The following is a 22,959-nucleotide window of genomic DNA, read 5'->3' on the forward strand; positions in this document are numbered from 1 at the left end:
TCATTCAGGGCTGGCAGGTCCCAGCGTGTGTCAGAGGACCCAGAGCAGCACATTCCCTACCACAACCCCCGCAAAATCACACCTACATCAGGAGAGAGAGAGGAAAGGGGACCCTCCCAGAGAGAGGCGAAAGGCTGGGGCCCCCACGGTGGGCTCAAGAAGGGGCAGGGAAATAGAGACCAGAGAGAGATGCAGCCATGATGGAGGGGTGCTCCTCGGGGGAAGGAGAGGGTTGGTCCTACGTGGTGGGTGCCAAGGTCCCAGCCCTGGTTGTGAGGGAGCCTGGGAAGCAGTGGGACAGAGGAATGGAAAGAAGGACACCACAGGCAGGGTGCCAGGGTGCCATCTCGGCTACTGGGGACTTGGGGCCCAGCCAGGCCACGGTCCTGCCTCCTTCCAGATCCTGACCCTGATCCTTTGCTCCCCACCCCCCAGACCAGTGCTCTCTGAATAACGGTGGCTGCAGTCACAACTGCTCGGTGGCACCTGGCGAAGGCATTGTGTGCTCGTGCCCTCTGGGCATGGAGCTGGGGCCTGACAACCACACCTGCCAGATCCAAAGCTACTGTGCCAAGCACCTCAAGTGCAGCCAGAAGTGCGACCAGAACAAGTTCAGTGTGAAGTGCTCCTGCTATGAGGGCTGGGTGCTGGAGCCGGACGGCGAGAGCTGCCGCAGCCTGGGTGAGACATGGGTCGGGGTGGCTGGGCGGCTGGGCAGGCCAGGCAGGCCTCTGAGCTGCAGTAAGCTGGACTTGGGTGGCCGAATGCCAGAGGCTGAGGTTTCCATCCAGGCCCGGTGCCAGGGCCCATGGAGACCCTCCCTGCCCCTGGACAGGGTGGCTCGGAGGCAACAGGCCCCTTGTGACCCCATCACACCCCTCCCCAGACCCCTTCAAGCCGTTTATCATCTTCTCCAACCGCCACGAGATCCGGCGCATCGACCTTCACAAAGGGGACTACAGCGTCCTGGTGCCCGGCCTGCGCAACACCATCGCCCTGGACTTCCACCTCAGCCAGAGCGCCCTCTACTGGACCGATGTGGTGGAGGACAAGATCTACCGCGGGAAGCTGCTGGACAACGGAGGTGACCACCGCCTGCCCAGGACCGACGCGGGGCCCAGTGCACCCAGACCGGGCCCTTGGGCGCTCAGAACCATGGGACCAGATGCAGGCTGCCGGGAGCAGAGGCCCTTAGCTCCCCTGTCCCCCACACTCTTGTTAACTGGGTTAGATTTTGCTGTGGGTCTCAGTGCCTGACGCCCCATAATTATTGTCAGCAGAGCTGCCAGACTGATAATTAACAAAATGATCAGCCTTTCTTTGGAACGGCCAGAATTGCAGGCTTGCAAGAAAAAAGGCATTTAGGGGTGGGGTACCTGAACCCTGCCTTCTGTCCCAAGGCGGCCTGACCCATCACAGATTTCCTTCACTAATAATACACATTCCTGGGACTTCCCTGGCGGTCCAGTTGTTAAGACTCCGTGCTTCCACTGCAGGGGGGCACGGGTTCGATCCCTGGTCGGGGAACTAAGATCCCGCATGCCCCTCGGCGCGGCCAAAACCAAAAAACAAAAAAACCCACATTCCTGAGCCCCTGCCACACACACCGGGCCCAGGGGAGACAGCAGGGAGCAAACAGGTCAAAACGTCTGCCCTCATGGAGCTTACACACCCGTGGGAACATCAGATATAAACACAGCAAATGAGTACAACACGGACTGTGACGGAGCGGGTAGCACTGTGGATAAAGAGAAAGGAGGCAAGGTGGGTAGGGAGAATGGGAGTGGCATTTGAATAGGATGGTCAAGGAAGGCCCCCTGAGAAGCTGACGTCTGAGCAAAGACTTAAAAGAAGCACATTTTACTAGAGGAGTTGGTATTTTTTGTAATAGAGAAAACCTGGAACCATCTCAAATATCCATCAACAAGGGGATGGCTAAGTAGACTATGAAAATGTTCACACTATGTAATGGTTTCTAAATTAATGGCATATATATACATATATATGTACACACACATATATATATATGTATATAAAACCATCGAAAAACCTCTAGGACTGTCTGTGGGGTGACTTCTAGAAAGTTCTGTCTGCCTCATATTGGGTCTAGGTCTGTTCCCCAAAGCCCTCACCCTCTGCTCTGACCTCCTACCAGGGGTTAGCCCTTCAGAGAGTTGCAGGCAGAAGATAGCTGCCACTTCCCCTTCTCCAGTGTTCTAGAAGCCAGGCTTCTACTTGACCTCCTGAGGCAGGGGGCCTGGGTGAGGAGACTGGGGGCTCTGGGAACCCCAGTCAAATCTGGAGCACACCAGAGGTGTTCGCAGAGGTGTCAGGGTTGAGGGCAGGCCATCCAGGGTTCCTAGGATATCGTGAATTCACCCTGCCCCAGGTGATTCTAACCTCCTGCAACCTCTCTTCTCCAGCCCTGACCAGTTTCGAGGTGGTGATTCAGTACGGCCTAGCCACACCCGAGGGCCTGGCTGTAGACTGGATTGCAGGCAACATCTACTGGGTGGAGAGTAACCTGGACCAGATTGAGGTGGCCAAGCTGGATGGGACCCTTCGGACCACGCTGCTGGCCGGTGATATTGAGCACCCAAGGGCGATTGCACTGGATCCCCGGGATGGGTGAGGACCCCGCCCAGCCCTATTCTGGCCTCGTGACCCCCCTGAAGCCCCGTTCAGCTGAGCCGGGCCAGGCATAGCTGCCTCCTCAATGCTATTCGCTCCCTCCGGCCTTCACCAAGGATCCTAGCACAGCCCCTTCCCTGGGCCTCGACCTTGGCCATCCTGACCCCCTCCCCGCTCCCCAGGATCTTGTTTTGGACGGACTGGGATGCCAGCCTGCCCCGCATCGAGGCAGCCTCCATGAGTGGGGCTGGGCGCCGCACCATCCACCGGGAGACGGGCTCTGGGGGCTGGCCCAACGGGCTCACTGTGGACTACCTGGAGAAGCGCATCCTCTGGATCGACGCCAGGTTGGCACCCGGCACCTCACCCAGGAGGCCTCCATCCTCCCCTCCTCCTTAGGGACAGGGTGGAGCCAAGGGTCCCAGGACCTGGCAGCCATGAGGGTGGTGAGAAGGCCCGGGGAAGCTGGAGCCAGAGCCACACGGCCAAGGGCCCAGGAAGAGGACTGAGTGAGGGGAGAGTCTGGGGCTGGGGAAGAGGTGCAGATGGAAGAGGGTAGAGGCAGGGCTGCCCCCAGCACAGGAGTGCCCGCCGAGGGCCGAAGTGCAACGCCATCCTCACTCACACATCTGTGTGCTCTCCTAGGGGCTCTGTCTGCCCAGGGAGAGGGGATACTTTTTCTAGGTGGTGTCCCCAAAGGGGGTGCCTTTTTCTAGTCTTCACCACACCCCTGTGTGCTAACAGCAGCCCTGGGGAGAAGCAAGCTGAAAGACCTGGGTCAGGGGAATTGGGGTCAGAGCTGGGATCCCAGACCTCGAGCCACGTGGTTCCTGCTCCACAGGGTGCCGTGGGCTGGGGCATGGAGGGTGGGAGCCCCAGGCCACGTGCCCCGAGGTCTGAGGTCCCCACCGGCTCCTCACTCTGCCCCGACCACGCTCTCAGGTCAGACGCCATTTACTCAGCCCGTTACGATGGCTCCGGTCACATGGAGGTGCTTCGGGGACACGAGTTCCTGTCGCACCCGTTTGCAGTGACACTGTACGGTGGCGAGGTGTACTGGACGGACTGGCGGACAAACACGCTGGCCAAGGCCAACAAGTGGACCGGCCACAATGTCACCGTGGTACAGAGGACCAATACCCAGCCCTTCGACCTGCAGGTGTATCACCCCTCCCGGCAGCCCATGGGTAAGGGACCAGAAAGGAGCCAGCAGCCTCTGTAGAAGCTTCCAAGAGAGGAGGGGTCTGTGCTGGGGCGGCGGGGTGAGCCAGCCTGCTGACAGAGGCGGATCTGGCAGCAGCGATGCTGGGACAGGAAGGGGAGTGGAGAGGGTGTAGGCCAGGTGAGCAGGGCCAGTAGGGTCACTGGATGCTCTTGCTTTCCCCTGCCCTCCCAGCTCCCAACCCCTGTGAGGCCAATGGGGGCCGGGGCCCCTGCTCCCACCTGTGCCTCATCAACTACAACCGGACTGTTTCCTGCGCCTGCCCGCACCTCATGAAGCTCCACAAGGACAACACCACCTGCTATGGTAGGAGGCCGCCCCTCCAGAGCCGGGGTAAACCAAGGCTGAAGGGGAAAGGGTCAGGTACCCAAGCTCCAGGTTCTAAGTGAAGGTAGGCAGTCTCAGCTGGGAGGAGCCTGAATGGAGAGGCTCCAGAGACAACTGATGTAGGAAGAGGGTGGCACTCCGGCAGGAAGGTTATGCCCAACAGGGTCTCCCTGATAGCCAAGGGCCAGCAGCAAACAGAAGGAACCAGGAGAATCCGGGGGGGTGGGAAGCGTGGAGGCAGGGGGCCGCCCTCAGTGACCCGCCCCTCGCCCACAGAGTTTAAGAAGTTCCTGCTGTACGCACGTCAGATGGAGATCCGGGGCGTGGACCTGGACGCCCCCTACTACAACTACATCATCTCCTTCACGGTGCCTGATATCGACAACGTCACGGTGCTGGACTACGACGCCCGAGAGCAGCGCGTTTACTGGTCCGACGTGCGGACCCAGGCCATCAAGCGGGCCTTCATCAACGGCACAGGCGTGGAGACGGTTGTCTCTGCAGGTTCTGTCCTGGCCCTGGAACCCCTACTGGGCATGGGTACCCCCGCAACCCCGCCCTCGCTCCCAACCCTGGTCGCAGCCCCACTCCCTGGTCCCCTTGGTCCTGATGTTCCTTCTCCAAATTCTTTTCCCTCTCTGTGCTCCAGTCCTGATTTCATGATCCCTGTTCCCCCAGAAACCAGGCTGGCCCCTCCCCTCGAGCTTCCTGACCTGTGTCCTGAAAACACCCAATCACAACTCCCCACTGTGTCCCCAGACTTGCCAAATGCCCATGGGCTGGCTGTCGACTGGGTGTCCCGAAACCTGTTCTGGACAAGCTACGACACCAACAAGAAGCAGATCAACGTGGCCCGGCTGGACGGCTCCTTCAAGAATGCGGTGGTGCAGGGCTTGGAGCAGCCGCACGGCCTGGTTGTCCACCCGCTGCGTGGGTAGGTCCAGGGCCCAGGGTTGGGGAGCATGGGGTGTGGGGTGGGGGAAGAAGAGGACCCTGACTCTCCCCTCCTGGCACCCCCAGGAAGCTCTACTGGACGGACGGTGACAACATCAGCATGGCCAACATGGACGGCAGCAACCGCACGCTGCTCTTCAGTGGCCAGAGGGGCCCTGTGGGTACGAGCTTACCCTGCAGCCCTGCAGCCCTTCCTCCCCTAGTTCCTCCACCAGGAGATGCTCTCAGGGTTCTCCCCAGTTGTCCCTCCATCTCCCCAAACTCCTGGCTTAGTACTTGTTCTCACCACCCTCCTCCCAAAACCACACACATACTCTGTACCTATCCCCAGACGTGAGGGGCCCAGCTGGGGCAGGCTCCTGGATCCCAGCCCTGGTGCCGTGCTCTCTGGCAGTGACACCCCTCCTCTTCCAGGCCTGGCTATCGACTTCCCTGAAAGCAAACTCTACTGGATCAGCTCCAAGAACCATACCATCAACCGCTGCAACCTGGACGGGAGTGGGCTAGAGGTCATCGACGCCATGCGGAACCAGCTGGGCAAGGCCACCGCCCTGGCCATCATGGGTGAGGGCCACTGGGTGGGAGCAGGGACCAGAGCAGAGCAGGTGGGCCGGACTGGCCAGGAGACAGGGCTGGCCTGGGGGCGGGGCCTTCCCCAGAGTCTCATCCCCTCCTGCCACCACAGGGGACAAGCTGTGGTGGGCAGATCAGGTGTCAGAGAAGATGGGCACGTGCAACAAGGCTGACGGCTCGGGGTCCGTGGTCCTGCGGAACAGCACCACCCTGGTGATGCACATGAAGGTCTACGATGAGAGCATCCAGCTGGGTGAGGTGGGGGGCAAGGGGCAGGGGCAGTGGGATGGGGGGTCACAGAGGTTGGGGCTGTGGCTAGGAGGGGCTGCAGGAAACCCCGGGCAAGCAAGCGAATGGAGATGAAAATGGGTTAGGCTCTGTTCACCACCCAACGGGGCTCCTCTTTCACAAGGGCCAGGGGCCCTGCAGGACAGAAGACCTGAGAGCTGGGTTGGGTGGTGACCCCCACAAGGTCCAGGGGCCCTGCAGGACAGAAGACCTGAGAGCTGGGTTGGGTGGTGACCCCCACAAGGTCCAGGGTAAAGGGGTGTGAGCCTGACACCGCGGTCCCGAGGAGAGCCACTAACCCTTTCTCTCTGCCTCCCACCTGACCCCAGACCACGAGGGCACCAACCCCTGCAGCGTCAACAACGGCGACTGCTCCCAGCTCTGCCTGCCCACTTCGGAGTCCACCCGCTCCTGCATGTGCACAGCTGGCTACAGCCTCCGGAGTGGCCAGCAGGCCTGCGAGGGTCAGTGCCCCTGCCTCTGCTCCCCGCCTTGACCCTGGTCCCCAACCCAACCCGACCCTTCCTACTCTACCGCCCACCTTCCTCTTCTCACCTTGGGGACAAGACCGAGTTCATCGTGTATTAAGTGTTCTCTGGGTTAGATGCTTAGTCAGCGCCCACTGTGCTGCTTGCCGTGGAGGAAGCCAGGGGGCAGAAGTCCCTGTCCCTGTGCTCTGCAGCCTTAACCAGGAGGGGGGGCCAACATGAAGTGGCTCTGACTTCAGTAGGATTTTGGAGAAATAGACGTTGGAGGGGGCGCCAGGGCCACTTCATGCAAGAGGTGTGTTGGCTGCTGGGTTTTATAGGGCACGTAGGATTTGAGTGTGTGGTTTGAAGAAGGGACGATGTGCAAGGCAAGGGGTCCAGAGCAATAGGAGGGTGTGTGCAGGGCCCTGAGGTGCCAACCCGCATGGCGCAGGGTGTGGGGAGCCATGGGTGAGGCTGTGGTGTAGGCGGGGCTCCACGGGTTCTCAGCCAGGAGCACCTGGAAGGTGGTGTTTGGGGCAGATTAACCTGGCGGCAGAGAGCCGGCTGAGTGGGGGAGGGAGAAACCAAGGCAGTCAGACCAGTCAGGGGGCTGTTGGCCTGGGCTGGGGCTTAGCAGCTGGATTGAAGAGAAGGGGTGAAACTCAGAGACATTTCACAAGAACTTGCTGACTGATTTACAAGCCTGCCCCAGGACAGCATTTCCGGAAGTGCACTCCTGGGAACCTCCCTCTTTGATGTGATAGATGTTATAGAAAGAAACACTGGGTTGAACGAAGTTTAAGTGTTTTTCTGCTGCACAGTTTCTCAGAGTCTTGAATACGCTCATCTGCACAGAATTTTTCACGGGACGACTCTAGTGTTTGGGGTCTCCCCAAACTCACTCGACCATGAGTCCCTTTTTTCAGGGAGCCTGAGCAACCAGGACCCATTAGGGGATTCATTTGAGGACAGGCTGTGTGAGGGGATAAAGGCAAGGGAGGATTCTAGGGTGCATGGAGAGTGGCACCTGGTAAGAAATGGGAAACTGGGAAGGAGACTGGCTCAGGAGCGAGGTGTCAGAGACAGGGGTGTGACACAGACCAGATGGATGAGGACAAAGAGGAAATTAAGGTGGAAACCTAGAGTTGGGACTCACCCAGTCCTATTGTCTTGTGTAAACCTCCCCAGATTCTCCCTAACGCCTTTGGGGGTGCAGGGTTGTGTGGAGTGAAGAGGGACTGGAGGGCAGAGCGTGGCGAGAAAGCCAGGTCTCTGCTGCCCTCTAGCGGGCACTAAAGGTCTCACAGGTGGTTCCCCAGAGCTGCATGCTCCCTTGCTCTCTCCCAGCCAGGTGACCTCCCTGCCCAGGCCCCAGGCTAGAGTATGTGTTGAGGGGGGAGGTGTGATGGCTGGGAGAAGGTATCAAAAGGGTTTGAGGGTGACAGAAGCCAAGCTTAAGGGGTGTCAGCAAAGCCCATGCCCAAAGTGTCCTTGTGTTGCAGGTGTGGGCTCCTTTCTCCTGTACTCTGTGCATGAGGGAATCCGGGGAATCCCCCTGGATCCCAATGACAAGTCAGACGCCCTGGTCCCAGTGTCGGGGACCTCCCTGGCTGTCGGCATCGACTTCCATGCTGGTGAGACATTCGGTGGCAGGAGAGGGTGGGACATGACCTTCCCTTTGGGGTGGTGTGCTCTGGGGCTCCAGGGAGAGGCTACCTGACCACAGCTGGAAGGGGCAACACTTACCAGAGCTGCCCCTGCCCCGCTATCTCAGCTTCCAAGTCCCTGGTCCCTCCAGCTCTCAGTCACCTCTATCCTTACCCCCTTGTGATTTTGACCTCCCACCTTCCCCCTACCTTGTTGAGCGTCCCCATGTTGGCTCCTCCACCTCCAGAAAATGACACCATTTACTGGGTGGACATGGGCCTAAGTACCATCAGCCGGGCTAAGCGAGACCAGACGTGGCGTGAGGATGTGGTGACCAATGGCATTGGCCGCGTGGAGGGCATCGCAGTGGACTGGATCGCAGGTGAGACGCGGAAGGGCTGAGGGGCTGCAGGTGAGGCAGAGGACTGGGGAAGTGGGGTCTCGGAAGGAAGGGTCTGAGAAGAAGGGGTGGGCAGGAACAGATGGGGAGAAACAGGGGTATCAGGGGGCTGGAGGGGACCAGGTACCTGCATCCCCACCCGACCCCTGAGCCCCCCCTTTACTCCCTCCTCAGGCAACATCTACTGGACAGACCAGGGCTTTGACGTCATCGAGGTCGCCCGGCTCAATGGCTCTTTCCGCTACGTGGTCATCTCGCAGGGTCTGGACAAGCCCCGGGCGATCACTGTCCACCCGGAGAAGGGGTGAGGCGCTGGACAGGCTGACCACTCCTGGCTCTGGTCTGGCCCGGTCACTCTGGCCACAGGCCCCCTCTCCTCCATGTTCTGGGGACTGACCCCCCTCTTCCGCCTCCACCCCAGGTACTTGTTCTGGACTGAGTGGGGCCAGTATCCACGTATCGAGCGGTCTCGCCTGGACGGCACTGAGCGAGTGGTGCTGGTTAACGTCAGCATCAGCTGGCCCAACGGCATTTCAGTGGACTATCAGGTTTGGATGCAGGCTTGGCCCTGGGGCCGATGGGATGGACCCCGTACTCCGGGGGGCAGCTTCCCTTACCCTGTGCCCTGCTCCCCGTTGAGTCTCGTGTGATGAGCCCATTGGTGGGTAGATACGGACCCAAGGAGTCATGGGGTCCTCTGGCCCAGCGCCCCACCCAGAGTAGGATCCCACCACCCCAGAAATGGCGGAGGGGGTCCCTCAGAAGCGGGCACTGGAAGAATGCCGAGAGGTCGGCAGATCAGCAGGTCAGGGAGCGGGAGGATGTGGAGGAAGGAGGGGAAAGACGAGAGAGGCAGGAGTGAGTGGGCCCTGGGGACTGGCAGTGAAGCGGGTGCCTCCGGCCCACAGGATGGGAAGCTATACTGGTGCGACGCCCGGACCGACAAGATCGAGCGGATCGACCTGGAGACGGGCGAGGACCGCGAGGTGGTTCTATCCAGCAACAACATGGACATGTTCTCGGTGTCCGTGTTTGAGGAGTTCATCTACTGGAGTGACAGGTAGGCCACTGTCCTGGCCTTCCCCTGGGCCATCCGTTCCCTCCCCCTGGCCCCGGATGACGTCCTGCTCGTGGCCCTTCCCTTCCCCCAGGACTCACGCCAACGGCTCCATCAAGCGCGGGAGCAAGGACAATGCCACAGACTCCGTGCCCCTGCGAACGGGCATCGGCGTCCAGCTCAAAGACATCAAAGTCTTCAACCGGGACCGACAGAAAGGTGAGGCTGGGGCTCCGGGCTGGGCAGGAGAGGCCGGAGGGCCCCACCTGGGAGCCCAGAGTGAGAAGGGCTGGGAGAGGAGTTAGACCCACAGGGCACCCTCTAGGGTCCCACGAGGCTGAGGAGTTGAGCTCAGGGGCCTGGAGGGTTGTCTGAACTGGGGATACTGAGGCAGAGCCGGGCGCCAACCAGAGTTTCCACCTCTGCTGAGATGACAGAGGCACCAAGGTGGCCCTGCTCTCTGTAACCTCTGCCTTCCCCGTTTCCCCCCACCCCCAGGCACCAATGTGTGTGCGGTGGCCAACGGCGGGTGCCAGCAGCTGTGCCTGTACCGGGGGGGCGGGCAGCGGGCCTGCGCCTGCGCCCACGGGATGCTGGCTGAAGATGGGGCGTCGTGCCGCGAGTACGCGGGCTACCTGCTCTACTCGGAGCGCACCATCCTCAAGAGCATCCACCTGTCGGATGAGCGCAACCTCAACGCGCCGGTGCAGCCCTTCGAGGACCCTGAGCACATGAAGAATGTCATCGCTCTGGCCTTCGACTACCGAGCAGGCACCTCCCCGGGCACCCCCAACCGCATCTTCTTCAGCGACATCCACTTTGGGAACATCCAGCAGATCAATGACGATGGCTCGGGCAGGACCACCATTGTGGAGAGTGAGCCCAGACTTCCGTTCTTCCCAGGAAGTGGAGGGGGAGTGCAGAGAGGGTCAGCACAGACTCAGGGTGGAGAAGCCGCAGACACCAGCCAGCCCACCCCTGCCCCGGATCGGAATCCCACCTGCCTCGGTGTCCCTGACATACGGCCAGTGAATCACACTGCACCCATTGTAGTTACTTGAAAGTCTCTCCTCAGTTGGAGTCAGAGTTGGCCCCCTCTGGTCATAGTTCTGCCCCCAGGCTACACAGAATAAGCTGAAGCTCTCCTCTGTGTGTCCACTGCTCACAGAACAGGCTACAGAGGTGGGGTGGGTTCAACCCCAGACACAGGATTTTAGTCACTTGGGCAAGTTTTCTGTGCTCTCTCAGCCTCAGATTGCTCGCCAGTGCACAGAGACAGGATGACCTGAGACGACAGGTGGGAGAGCTTAGCTCGGTGCAGGGCACATTGTGTGAGCTCCATGAAGGGTGGGGGGTGGTTAGAGCTGTCATCCTAGGACAGCCTTTCAGCTCTTTGAAAACTGCTATTTTATTGCACTAGTTTTCTCTTCTCCGGGCTGGATGCTCCTAGGTCCTTTGACTCATTCATTTGTTCACACATTCATCACTCCTGTCCGTAAAGACCTGCCAGGCGCGGAACTAGGAGCCGGGTATACAGTAGTGATAAAAACAGACCTGTCTTTCAACCTCCTTGGCCCTTTTCTGCCTCATAGAATCCAGTCCCCACATCTGTCTAAAAATGCAGTGTCCAAAGCTAAACTCGATACTCTGTAATCGTCGCTTGATCAGGAGAGGCTGGCAGAAGTGTCCCCTCTCTCCGGGCCATTGTTCGGGCTACAATACTTCTATTAATGCGGCCTTCTGGCAACCACATCGCCAGACAGCTTGAAGTCACTGAAACCCCTGAGTCTTTTTTCTCTTAACCTAAGTTCTGCTACGTCTCTTTCATCATGCACTTAGTTCTTAACCTGAGCCTAAGATGTCTACCAGACAATCCAGTTCAGGGTCTTTTTAAGTAGGAAGCTCCCCAGTACAGCCCACGTGGGAACTGATTTACTGAAATCCAGTTTGCGCCCAACTTGGTAGAACTCTAGCTCCAGGAAGTGTGACCACAGCATAAAGCCAAATCTATCCAGCCATGGGAAGACACAGAAAGAAGGGTTAGGGGGATGGACCATGGATCATTTGGGTGGGAAATAGGGGGTTGAAGAAAGGGCTGGGGACACCGAGGGCCACACCCACACACGCTCCCCAGCTCCCACACTTCCCGTCCAGCCCCACCTACACCAAGGGAGAGGGTGCCCCAGGCCATCCCCTTAGCATGGGGATGTCCAGGCTGCCCCTTTGCTCTGCTCTCTGGCTGTGTCCTGACCCATCGCTGCTCCTGTCTCCCCACAGATGTGGGCTCCGTGGAAGGCCTGGCCTATCACCGTGGCTGGGATACTCTCTACTGGACAAGCTACACGACATCCACCATCACCCGCCACACGGTGGACCAGACCCGCCCGGGGGCCTTCGAGCGTGAGACGGTCATCACCATGTCTGGAGACGACCACCCAAGGGCCTTTGTGCTGGATGAGTGCCAGAAGTGAGCTGCGGGCCCAGGGCATGGGGACAGTGGGCCACAGGGTGGCAGGAACTGCCCCCAGGCAGACCAGGAAAGGGGATGCAGGAGCAGGGGAGGCTGGCTCTAACCTGAGCTCAGCCACTTCCTTGCTGTGTGACCTTAGACCAGCTGCGTGACCTCTCTGAGCTTTGGTTTCCTCATCTGTAATATGAGGACAATAACATTTCAGGTGCCTCATCAAGGGGAGGATGAGAGGGCTGTGGAGGACCCTCTGGCTTGGTGATTAATTGATTCATTCATCAGAGAGCCATGTTCAAGGCACACAGTAGGTCCTCTGTCTTTCTGGGTCTCCAAGCTTCAAGCAAAGATTGTTCACTGAACACCTGTTGTGTGGAAGCCTTGAGCTGGGCCCATTCAAGCCACCTAGCTGGGGAGAGAAATCACTGGTGGGAAACGGCTGACGGCACAGGGCTGGATGCGATGACCGAGAGGCAGCAGGGGGGCGGTGGGTTGGCACAGGGCCTGGAATTGCAAAGGCCAGGGAAGGGCAGCCCGCATGAGAGCTTTGAGCAAGAGCCGGAGGAGGGAGGGCTCCAGGCAGGGAAAGACTGCAAGGGGCCTCAACCACGCCCAGCCCAGTTGAGGTTCTGGGGCTGGGGGTGCGGGGGGGTGCCGGGGGGTTGGTGGGGGACAGGCTTGAGGAAGCCCAGGAGGCTGGGCTAAGGTTGCAAAGGGAGAATTTGGGAGGAAACCCCCCGGCATGGTACACACCTCCAGCCTCCACCCACTCTGCTCTCCTGCATGGGCAGCCCCCGGCCCCATCACGTGGGCCTCTAGTGAGCCCCCAGCCTCACCTTAGGACTGCTGGCCCACATTCTAGCAAAACTTTTTTCCCCTGGGTTTAGCAGCGCTTGGAATGTTTTCTCAAAGCTTTACTAGGAAACTAAGGAACAAACAAAACCCAAAAGCAGCTACTTAGAAACAGTGAGTGCACCAAACCTAGATTCCTTACCCTGATGTAACTCACGCCCGGCCCAAAGCCGGCCTGCCTGGCACCGCCAACCAGCTCGAGGATCCTTCCTGCCTCAGTCCTGTCCTGCACGTACATGGCTCATGACGGAGATCCCGTCTGCCCCGCCGTGACCCTCGGCGACTTCACCTGCCTGGGGCGGGCCCCCCCGGGCCCGTCCCTCGTGAGCCTGGAGCCTCCATGGAGGGGCCATGCTCTGGGCCCCCCGGCCTGCCTCTCACGTTTGATTCAGAGCCCACTAATTTCCTTTGCTCTGAGCTCCGGGGATTCAGTCCTTCACTCAGCAAATGGTTTTTGAGAATGAGCAATGTGCTGAGGATCCGATGGGGAGCAGGGTTGTGCCAGCCCTTTGTCAGCATATTTGATTCTTGCCCTCGTGAGGCTGCAGGGAGCTCCATGAGTGGGTGACGAGGACCTGACCCAGGCTGGAAGTCAGGGAACGTGTTCTCAAGGGGGCAATGCATGAGCCAGGTCTGCAAGACGACAGAGTGAACTGAAGCCGGGCAGGGCACAGGAGAAAGAGCTGAACTATCTGATAGAGGCCCTCCCTTGGCCAGAAGGAGCGAGCGCTTTGGAGGAACGGGAGGGAGCCAGTGTGGAGGGGGCAGTGGCCTCCCCCAGCCCGGTTAGAAAGTCACCGCAACCCTGGGTGCTGACTGCCTGCCCCTCAGGAAAGCCTCTCCTCCCCACCATTCCCCACGGCCCTTTCCCGGGGAGTGGTTTGACCGAACTTGGAATCCACAGTGACAGCACGGATCGTTCTGCCACGTGTAGCAGTTTATCATGATAGCAGGAAAGCCGCTTCCCAGCACAGAGCGTGCTGTACCTGAGGGTGTGGGTGTCCCTGATGGGAAGGAAGATGACTCTAGCAGCCGCCTTGGGACACCCATTTTCTCTTGTGGAGGCCAGAGGGAGATGCCTCCATCTGCGCCCATCCTGATTCCAAGAACCACCAGAACCCCGCCCTCCCCCTGATGAGGCCTTTAAAGCCAGAGCCTTATCCTCATGGGCTCAGGAGCAGCCAGCATCTCCCTAATGGGAGGGAAGCATCCTTTTCCTACCTGAGCACAGTGGCAGGATGGAGAGACGGGGGAGGGGGAGTGTTCAAAAGAGTGAGACCTGGAGAGGTTTGAGGAGATAAGTCCAGCAGCTCTGCAAGACAGCTCTGTAGCCAGAACAGCAGAAGGACAAGGGACACAGGGGCCCGGGGGTTGGGAGGCAGAGGGCAGGTCCTGTGAGGGAACTGAAAAGCGGATCCGGCTTTGGTGTAGCTCAATGCTTCTCAAAGTCCAGGGTGCATGAGGGTGACCTGGGGAGCGCTGGGAAGTCTGGTTCCCTGGCCTCACCCTACCCTGACTGCATGTGAATCTCCAGGACAAAGACCCAGGAATCGCCATCCAATGCAGGTGGTCTGAGGACCACACTGTCACACCCATGTAGTGCTTGACCAGCCCGGAGGTCTTCCACACCCATCTCTGGGGCCTCACCACCACCCCCACCCGAGAAGCACGGCATGGCTGGCCGTTCCCACCACGTCCTTCACTGAAAGGAAGCTGAGGCTCAGAGGGGCCAAGAGGGATGTTTAGGTCAGAGCTAGTAAGGGGCAAAGCTGGGGCTCAGATCCCAAATATGCAAAGGCCTTAAATTATGGAGAAGGTGATTCTTGGGAACTTGATGGTAGAATCCATGCATCCCCAGGACCTAGGACACACTAGACGCCCAGCGGTTTCCTGGATGCCAGGAGAAGAGAGAAATGAAGGGGAAAATAATCGAAAATCCTCACATAGAACACACAGCTGTTGTTTAATCCTCAAACCACTCTATGGGGCAGGTAGTAGTATTATTCCTATTTCATAGAGTGGGAAGCTGAGGCACACAGGGGTTAAGTAACTTGCTAAGGTTCCTAGCTGGTCAGTGCTGGAGCCAGGATTGGAACCCCAGAGGCTGACTCACTTGGCTACGCTGTCTCAGTAAATGCAGGTGGCCATTTCACAGACACTGAGAAACACTTGTGCACGTGCACATACACACACACACACACACCCCACACACACATGCAGGCTGTCTGTGTGGCAGCCCTTCCCAGGCACCGGGGCTGTGTTGGCCTTGGTGGCTCTGAGGTTGCCTGTGGTGCAACCTCAGGTGTCTAGTTGACACCCTGGCCGACCCCTGGGTCTGGCTGTCTGCACGCCCGGGCCTGGTCCCTCCACGGTGGACTCCCTGGCTTTGAGTCCTGATCTCCGTGGCCCTCTCTTCCCCCAGCCTGATGTTCTGGACCAATTGGAACGAGCAGCACCCCAGCATCATGCGGGCAGCCCTGTCAGGAGCCAATGTCCTGACTCTCATCGAGAAGGACATCCGCACCCCCAATGGCCTGGCCATCGACCACCGGGCCGAGAAGCTCTACTTCTCTGACGCCACCCTAGACAAGATCGAGCGGTGCGAGTATGACGGCTCCCATCGTTATGTGAGTCTCCGGGGCAGGCGGGACGGGCGGCATGAGGGGGCTGACATTGGGGTACTGCCGGTCAGCCAGGGAGGAGACTGCCCAGGCTGAAAGCAGGAGAAAGCAGGAGAAAGGGAGGCCACCTGGCACGGTGGGAAGAGCCAGGAGGACAGTGAGGAGTCCCAGTCAGGCCCTGACCTTGCCACTTAGCCATCCTCAGCCTTCCAGGCTTGGTTTCTTCAGCAGTTAAATGAGGAAGGTGATCACAGGTCTCTGCAGATCCTGCCCCTTCCGTGACTGTGTCTAAGGAGCCGGGCCCCTGGTCCCTGGAGCCAGCTGCAGGGGGTGGAGGTAGGGGTGAGAGTGATACCTTTGACGGGCTGATGCTGTCTCCGCAGGTGATCCTGAAGTCAGAGCCCGTCCACCCCTTCGGGTTGGCTGTGTATGGGGAGCACATCTTCTGGACCGACTGGGTGCGGCGGGCCGTGCAGCGGGCCAACAAGTACGTGGGCAGTGACATGAAGCTGCTGCGCGTGGACATCCCCCAGCAGCCCATGGGCATCATCGCCGTGGCCAATGATACCAACAGCTGTGAGTGGGGCCGCTGCCACCAGCCTTGCTCTCCTGCCCACCTTGCCAGCATGTACACACACACACACACACACACACACGCACACACACAACTGGTCTGAGTCACATCTTTGGACACCCCCAGCACATGCTCTAGCCATTCCTCCCACTCAGAACCATACCTACCCTCCAGAACCTGATCTCACACCCATCCCAGGCACTGCCTACTCCACCCTCTGTGTGCACGTGCACAGACACGGTCCCACACTGGCTTGACGACCAAGGGTCCCCACACAGATGTGCAGCTGTGCCGGCCTCTCACACACTCCTCACACATGCCCCAGGGCGCCCACCATGACACACACGACCTTAGGCTTGACTCTCTCCAGAGTACGGCTCAGAGCCCCAGTCACCCCACCTAAGAGCACACACATCCTCAACCTCAGGCTCACCCAAACGCTCCCACCCGGCCTTCCCACGGCAGCCCCCGCCCCAGCCGTGAGCCACCGTGTCACAGGCGGTGCCAGGAAGCTCGTCGAAGCTGTTGGGGGTGGGGGGGGATTCTGCGTGTGCACAGCAGAGAACGCGCTTAGCCCACTGTCCTCCATCCCTGCCTCAGGCGAACTCTCCCCTTGTCGCATCAACAACGGGGGCTGCCAAGACCTGTGTCTGCTCACTCACCAAGGCCATGTCAACTGCTCCTGCCGAGGGGGCCGCATCCTCCAGGACGACCTCAGCTGCCAGGGTGAGAGGGGGAGGAGGGAGGAGGGCACTGACGGGGGGCCCTGGGCGTAGACGGGGACCGTCTCCTCCCAGACTCTCCAACAGCCCAGCCCTGCAAAGCCTTTCATCAAGGTGCGACAGGATGGCCTCAGTTCCTGGGGGGAGAGGCGTATGGGCACTCAGAGCCCCAAGGCCCTGCCTCAGGAAGCTCCTCCACCTTCCTCCCCAGCCGTGAATTCCTCGTGCCGAGCTCAAGATGAGTTCGAGTGTGCCAACGGCGAGTGCATCAACTTCAGCCTGACGTGCGACGGCGTCTCCCACTGCAAGGACAAGTCTGATGAGAAGCCGTCCTACTGCAGTAAGGAGCCTCCTCCAGCCCCAGAGCCCCCGCCCGCGCCCCCAGGCCCCCACCTCCTGAGTCACCCGCCTCAGCCCGCAGCAGGGTGCGGCATGGGAGTGAGAGGAGCAAAAGCCGCCCCCCGCAACCCCGACCCGAGGAGTCTAGCCCCATGCCGGGCCCGTAGCAAAGCCTCAAGTTTGTCAAGGGAGCAAACGCAGGACGCCTCATCAGAGGCAGCCCCTCCCCTGTAGCTGCTGCTGACTGTGGCCTGCTCCCCGCTCCGCAGACACACGCCGCTGCAAGAAGACTTTCCGCCAGTGCAACAATGGGCGCTGTGTGTCCAACATGCTGTGGTGCAACGGAGCAGACGACTGTGGGGACGGTTCTGATGAGATTCCCTGCAACAGTGAGTGGGACCGGTGCCGGGCCTCGGACCGCCCCCAACCCTGCCCCACCCTCTCCCTTGCTGATCTTTGGTCCCCAGGCCCCAAGGAGTCTGGTTCAGGGCACTATATGATGGGGCTGGACAGGCACTTTGGGCCGGGAGCTCTGGCCTGGGCCTGCCTGGCCCCCCCAGGGAGGACCCCGCCTGATGGTACTGGGTGGGTGCTGTTCTAGAGACGGCCTGCGGTGTGGGCGAATTCCGCTGCCGGGACGGCACCTGCATTGGGAACTCCAGTCGCTGCAACCAGTTTGTGGACTGTGAGGATGCTTCGGACGAGATGAACTGCAGTGAGTGATGCCCCTTTCCTGGGTGCCTCCTCGGGTGCCCTGCCCTCCTGCCCGGGCTCCTCTCTGCCTTCCCTCTGGCCCACGTGGCAGCCTCAGTCCCCTCCCAGTCTGCCCCGGGCCTGGGCTCCCTGAGACTCAGGGAGGGGGCGGGGATTGGAAAGTGTGGGCAAAGCACCACCACCCCCCTCCCCCCTGAACAACACGGTTCAATTTTCTAAAACGCTTGAAGGCGCCGTATGGGCCAGCAGCTCTAAGGGAGGGTGTTTGGAGGGAACCTGGTGTCACCCCTCATCCTCGCCTTCGCCAGGCGCCACAGACTGCAGCAGCTACTTCCGCCTGGGGGTGAAGGGCGTGCGCTTCCAGCCCTGTGAGCGGACCTCCCTCTGCTACGCGCCCAGCTGGGTGTGCGATGGCGCGAACGACTGCGGGGACTATAGCGATGAGCGCGACTGCCCAGGTCGGGCCAGTGGGCAGGTGTGTGGTGGGCAGCAGACCCCCGAGGTGGCTGTGCCTTCATGCCTCCCTCGCCCCCAGGTGTGAAGCGCCCCAGATGCCCCCTGAACTACTTCGCCTGCCCCAGTGGGCGCTGCATCCCCATGAGTTGGACGTGTGACAAGGAGGACGACTGTGAACACGGCGAGGATGAGACCCACTGCAGTGAGTGACCGCAAGCACCCGCTCGCCTGAGCTAGGCACCCAGAGGACCTGTGGGGTTGGGGCTTCGCCTTAGCCGCTGAGACCCTGTCCAGGCCCCGCCTCTTGGTTCCCTCGCAGGAAATGCCCTCCTTTGAGAAGGGCACCCAGGGCTTCACCCCATGCTCCCAACCCAGACCCTCAGGCTCTGAGACGGGGGCCGTCTCTCCAGCCCCTGCTGAGCCCCCCACAGAGGGTGCCGTGGGTATCTCTCCCATCCGTCCTCTGGCATCTACCTGCCCAGCTGGGTGACCCGCCATCCCTCCCCCATCTAACTGTGGCTTCTGACTGCCCCAGACAAGTTCTGCTCAGAGGCCCAGTTTGAGTGCCAGAACCATCGCTGCATCTCCAAGCAGTGGCTGTGTGACGGCAGCGATGACTGCGGGGACGGCTCGGACGAGGCCGCTCACTGTGGTGAGAGGGGCCTGGGGTCTGGCTGGGGAGGTGGCCCCGGGAAGGGCAGAGCCCCCCACGCACCCCACCCGGGGACAGCACAGCAGTGGGGACGTCACCCCAGCTGCCTGGCCCTGCTCCTCCCGCTCCTGCGTCTCTCAGTGGCTCCCTGTTCCCTCCACAGAAGGCAAGACATGCGGCCCCAACTCCTTCTCCTGCCCTGGCACCCACGTGTGTGTCCCCGAGCGCTGGCTCTGTGACGGTGACAAGGACTGTGCTGACGGCGCTGATGAGAGCGTCACAGCCGGCTGCTGTGAGTGGTGGGGCCACAGTCTCACTTTGCAGAAGGGGAGACCGAGGTCGAGGGGAGGAAGTGTTTCCGCAGGGGTCACTCAGGCAGTCAGTGGCAGAGCCCTGTCTACAGCCCAGGTGTCCAGACGCCCCGTCCAGCGCTCTGCCCATTCTACCACTCAGACCACAGGAAGGTCGGGGGGTGACAGTCAGCAGCCGGTCGGGCGGGGGCTGAGGGGCCGTGTCCGCCTTTGTCCGCAGTGTACAACAGCACCTGTGAGGACCGCGAGTTCATGTGTCAGAACCGCCAGTGCATCCCCAAGCACTTCATGTGTGACCACGACCGGGACTGTGCCGACGGCTCTGACGAGTCCCCCGAGTGTGGTGAGCCCGGGGCCGCGGTGGGAGGGGGCCCCGCCCTCCATGCACAGGCCGCCAGCCTCACCTGCCCCCTCCCACCGCAGAGTACCCGACCTGTGGCCCCAACGAGTTCCGCTGCGCCAACGGGCGCTGCCTGAGCTCCCGCCAGTGGGAGTGCGATGGTGAAAATGACTGCCACGACCAGAGCGACGAGGCCCCCAAGAACCCGCACTGCACCAGCCCAGGTGGGCCCCACGCGTGGCTCCCTCCCCACTCTCGGCCCCTGGCCCCATCGCCCAGACCGCCCAGGACCCGGCTGACCCGCCACCTCCGTCCCCCCAGAGCACAAGTGCAACGCCTCCTCGCAGTTCCTGTGCAGCAGCGGGCGCTGCGTGGCCGAGGCGCTGCTTTGCAACGGTCAGGACGACTGCGGCGATGGCTCGGACGAGCGCGGCTGCCACGTCAACGAGTGTCTCAGCCGCAAGCTCAGCGGCTGCAGCCAGGACTGCGAGGACCTCAAGATCGGCTTCAAGGTGTGCTGTGCCCCGGGTGGGAGCCTCCACGCTTCCGAGCCTGGCTGGGGCTCCCTTCTCCATCCCTCATTCATTCATTCATTCATTCATCCATCCATCCATCCAACAAGGGCTAACTCAGCTCCTGTTTTGCCAGGCAGTGTTCTAGGCACTGGGGACCCAGCGTTGAGCAGAACAGAAATCTCTGCTTAGTTGGTTCTGCATCTGTTTGGAAGGTAGAGCCAGCAGGCTTTGCTGGCAGATGAGTTCAGGGGCACGAGAGAAGGAGGGGCATGCAGATGTCAAGCAGGCACCAGATGCGCAGGTCTGCAGTTCAAGGGAGAGGCCAGAAAGGAGAGAGAGTCTGGGAGCTATCACCATAGAGACGGCATTTAAGTCATGAGTCTGGATAAGATCCCGAAGGGGGCGAGTGTAGATGAGGAAGAGGGAGGTCCGAGGCCTGAGCCCTGTGCTCAGCCACGCTGAGGGCAGTGAGGTGAGGGGGGAGCAGCAGAGGAGCCTGAGCAGGGGCAGCCTTGGGGGCGGGAGAGCAGCCAAGCGAAGAAAGTGCTGGAGGAAGAGGTGATGGGCTCTGTCAGATGAGGCTCGCGGGTCACGTAAGAGGAGGCCTGAGCCTCGACCTCGGGACGCAGAGTCGTGGCGGTCACTGGGGACTCACGCCAGTGGTTTGGGTGGGGGTGAGAGCCCGACGGCTGGCGTGGGCCAGCTCAGTGCCTGTGTGCTGCCTGCTTCCCTTGGTGAGGCTGGGCTTCCCCGTCACAGCCAGCCACCCAGGGTGGAGGGGGCTTCTGACCCTCGGTCTCGAGGTGAGAGGCCTGCAGTTCCTGGGGCGGCCCAGACCCCTGCCCGTGCCCACCCCAGGCTCCCTGTGCCCGCAGTGCCGCTGCCGCCCTGGCTTCCGCCTGAAGGACGACGGCCGGACGTGCGCTGACGTGGACGAGTGCAGCACCACCTTCCCCTGCAGCCAGCGCTGCATCAACACCCACGGCAGCTACAAGTGTCTGTGCGTGGAGGGCTACGCCCCCCGCGGCGGCGACCCCCATAGCTGCAAAGCTGTGACTGGTGAGACGGGGGCTTAGAGGGTGTGCCGTTGGCCCTGGCAGGCAGCCGGGGGCTGTGGCGGGCGGGCTGGAGCAGCAGGGCTGAAGGCAGGCTGGGGACCGGGGGTGCTAGAATGTGCCCCAGCCAGCAGCTGAGCCGGCCTCCTCTGCCTCCAGACGAGGAGCCGTTTCTGATCTTCGCCAACCGGTACTACCTGCGCAAGCTCAACCTGGATGGCTCCAACTACACGCTGCTTAAGCAGGTGCCAGACCCGCCCTCCTCACCCCACTGCCTCCCCAGACCCACAGCTACGTCCCTCACCCAGTACAGCCCCTCGTTCTCCACACTCGGGCCCATGGCCATCCCCCCACTGACTTCTCCCGCCATCCACGTCCTGACTCTTCGGTTGCTCACCCCCCAAACCAAGGGCCTAAACAACGCTGTCGCCTTGGACTTTGACTACCGAGAGCAGATGATTTACTGGACAGACGTGACAACCCAGGGCAGCATGATCCGAAGGATGCACCTTAACGGGAGCAATGTACAGGTGAGGCCGGGGGCAGAGAGTCAGCCCGTGTCCCTGCCCAGAGGGCCCTCTCTGTTTCAAGGCCATCTCCCCTTCTTCTCACCCACCCCACTGAATTATTCCTTTTCCCCGCTCCACACTGAGTCACCGCAGGACTCTACTTGTCCTTACTCCTCTCTCCCCTAAGCCCAGCGAGCGAGGTCTAGGAGATTCCTGTCTCTCTTTCCCTAATTAGCAGTAAGTTCCCCTTCTGTCTGACCTCCCTTAAACCTGTGCTCCCGGGCACTGTGGGGTTTGGGTTGTGGTCTCTCTCATCCAGAGACCCCTTTCCTCGAGCCTGGGCTGACACCATGCCCGGGGCTGGGCCTTTTCCATCCACTGTGTTCCTAGAGTGGCTGAGAGTCCTGCCCCAACTCACCCAGGGCCCTTCCTCCCTGCCCCTGCCCGCAGGTGCTGCACAGGACGGGCCTCAGCAACCCCGACGGGCTGGCTGTGGATTGGGTCGGCGGCAACCTATACTGGTGTGACAAAGGCCGGGACACCATCGAAGTGTCCAAGCTCAACGGGGCCTATCGCACGGTGTTGGTCAGCTCTGGCCTCCGTGAGCCCAGGGCTCTGGTGGTGGACGTGCAGAATGGGTACGTGGGCGAGGAGGGTTGGGGGAGCCTCTGAAAGCAGCTGGTACACTCGGGCGTCCAGGCCCAGCCTCCCTGCAGGCTCCTGGTGGGACCAGTTGCTGGATCTCTCAGGGCTCACTGCTCACCCACCTGACAGGTACCTGTACTGGACAGACTGGGGGGACCACTCACTGATCGGCCGGATCGGCATGGATGGGTCTGGCCGCAGTGTCATCGTGGACACCAAGATCACGTGGCCCAACGGCCTGACACTGGACTACGTCACCGAGCGCATCTACTGGGCCGACGCCCGTGAGGACTACATTGAGTTTGCCAGCCTGGATGGCTCCAATCGTCACGTCGGTCAGTGTGCCAGTGAGGCTGCCCAGGCACAGCAGACCTAGTGGGGATGGGCGTTCCGAAGCTACAGGGGATCAGGCCTTTGGGGCAAGAGTAGGCTTAAAAGCCAGAGGGCATGGTCTGAGGACACCACCCACCAGGGGTCTGGGGGTTCAGAGCACCCCAGGGTATGCCCCCTGGATCCGCCCAGGCCTGAGGCCACCACCAGCTCCCTCGGGAAGGAGAGAGAGAGGCACCTTGCCATGCACAGTTTCAGATGACAGGCCCCGAGGAAGGTGGGAGCAGGACT

General features: G+C 60.8%; 1 protein-coding gene across 2 annotated transcripts in view; it reads left to right on the forward strand.

The window, feature by feature from the left end:
* Positions 1 to 22,959, forward strand: part of LRP1 (LDL receptor related protein 1) — a 92,408-nt gene that overhangs the window by 55,704 nt on the left and 13,745 nt on the right. For both annotated transcript variants that reach the window (XM_059936240.1, XM_059936239.1), the window contains exons 23-60: positions 436 to 681; positions 887 to 1,084; positions 2,424 to 2,628; positions 2,814 to 2,978; positions 3,574 to 3,818; positions 4,028 to 4,159; positions 4,457 to 4,684; positions 4,940 to 5,114; positions 5,201 to 5,295; positions 5,549 to 5,698; positions 5,820 to 5,960; positions 6,325 to 6,459; positions 7,968 to 8,099; positions 8,360 to 8,494; positions 8,687 to 8,816; positions 8,934 to 9,060; positions 9,421 to 9,572; positions 9,664 to 9,788; positions 10,068 to 10,445; positions 11,847 to 12,036; positions 15,308 to 15,512; positions 15,890 to 16,082; positions 16,681 to 16,806; positions 17,014 to 17,142; positions 17,411 to 17,530; positions 17,743 to 17,856; positions 18,164 to 18,313; positions 18,391 to 18,513; positions 18,847 to 18,963; positions 19,127 to 19,255; positions 19,495 to 19,617; positions 19,698 to 19,838; positions 19,936 to 20,126; positions 21,005 to 21,188; positions 21,344 to 21,429; positions 21,595 to 21,714; positions 22,144 to 22,331; positions 22,468 to 22,673. In XM_059936240.1, coding sequence (XP_059792223.1) covers positions 436 to 681; positions 887 to 1,084; positions 2,424 to 2,628; positions 2,814 to 2,978; positions 3,574 to 3,818; positions 4,028 to 4,159; positions 4,457 to 4,684; positions 4,940 to 5,114; positions 5,201 to 5,295; positions 5,549 to 5,698; positions 5,820 to 5,960; positions 6,325 to 6,459; positions 7,968 to 8,099; positions 8,360 to 8,494; positions 8,687 to 8,816; positions 8,934 to 9,060; positions 9,421 to 9,572; positions 9,664 to 9,788; positions 10,068 to 10,445; positions 11,847 to 12,036; positions 15,308 to 15,512; positions 15,890 to 16,082; positions 16,681 to 16,806; positions 17,014 to 17,142; positions 17,411 to 17,530; positions 17,743 to 17,856; positions 18,164 to 18,313; positions 18,391 to 18,513; positions 18,847 to 18,963; positions 19,127 to 19,255; positions 19,495 to 19,617; positions 19,698 to 19,838; positions 19,936 to 20,126; positions 21,005 to 21,188; positions 21,344 to 21,429; positions 21,595 to 21,714; positions 22,144 to 22,331; positions 22,468 to 22,673 — 6,129 coding nt within the window. The remainder of the gene's footprint in view (positions 1 to 435; positions 682 to 886; positions 1,085 to 2,423; positions 2,629 to 2,813; positions 2,979 to 3,573; positions 3,819 to 4,027; positions 4,160 to 4,456; positions 4,685 to 4,939; positions 5,115 to 5,200; positions 5,296 to 5,548; positions 5,699 to 5,819; positions 5,961 to 6,324; positions 6,460 to 7,967; positions 8,100 to 8,359; positions 8,495 to 8,686; positions 8,817 to 8,933; positions 9,061 to 9,420; positions 9,573 to 9,663; positions 9,789 to 10,067; positions 10,446 to 11,846; positions 12,037 to 15,307; positions 15,513 to 15,889; positions 16,083 to 16,680; positions 16,807 to 17,013; positions 17,143 to 17,410; positions 17,531 to 17,742; positions 17,857 to 18,163; positions 18,314 to 18,390; positions 18,514 to 18,846; positions 18,964 to 19,126; positions 19,256 to 19,494; positions 19,618 to 19,697; positions 19,839 to 19,935; positions 20,127 to 21,004; positions 21,189 to 21,343; positions 21,430 to 21,594; positions 21,715 to 22,143; positions 22,332 to 22,467; positions 22,674 to 22,959) is intronic.

This window comes from Balaenoptera ricei, chromosome 10, assembly GCF_028023285.1.
Source record: "Balaenoptera ricei isolate mBalRic1 chromosome 10, mBalRic1.hap2, whole genome shotgun sequence".
NCBI lineage: Eukaryota > Metazoa > Chordata > Mammalia > Artiodactyla > Balaenopteridae > Balaenoptera > Balaenoptera ricei.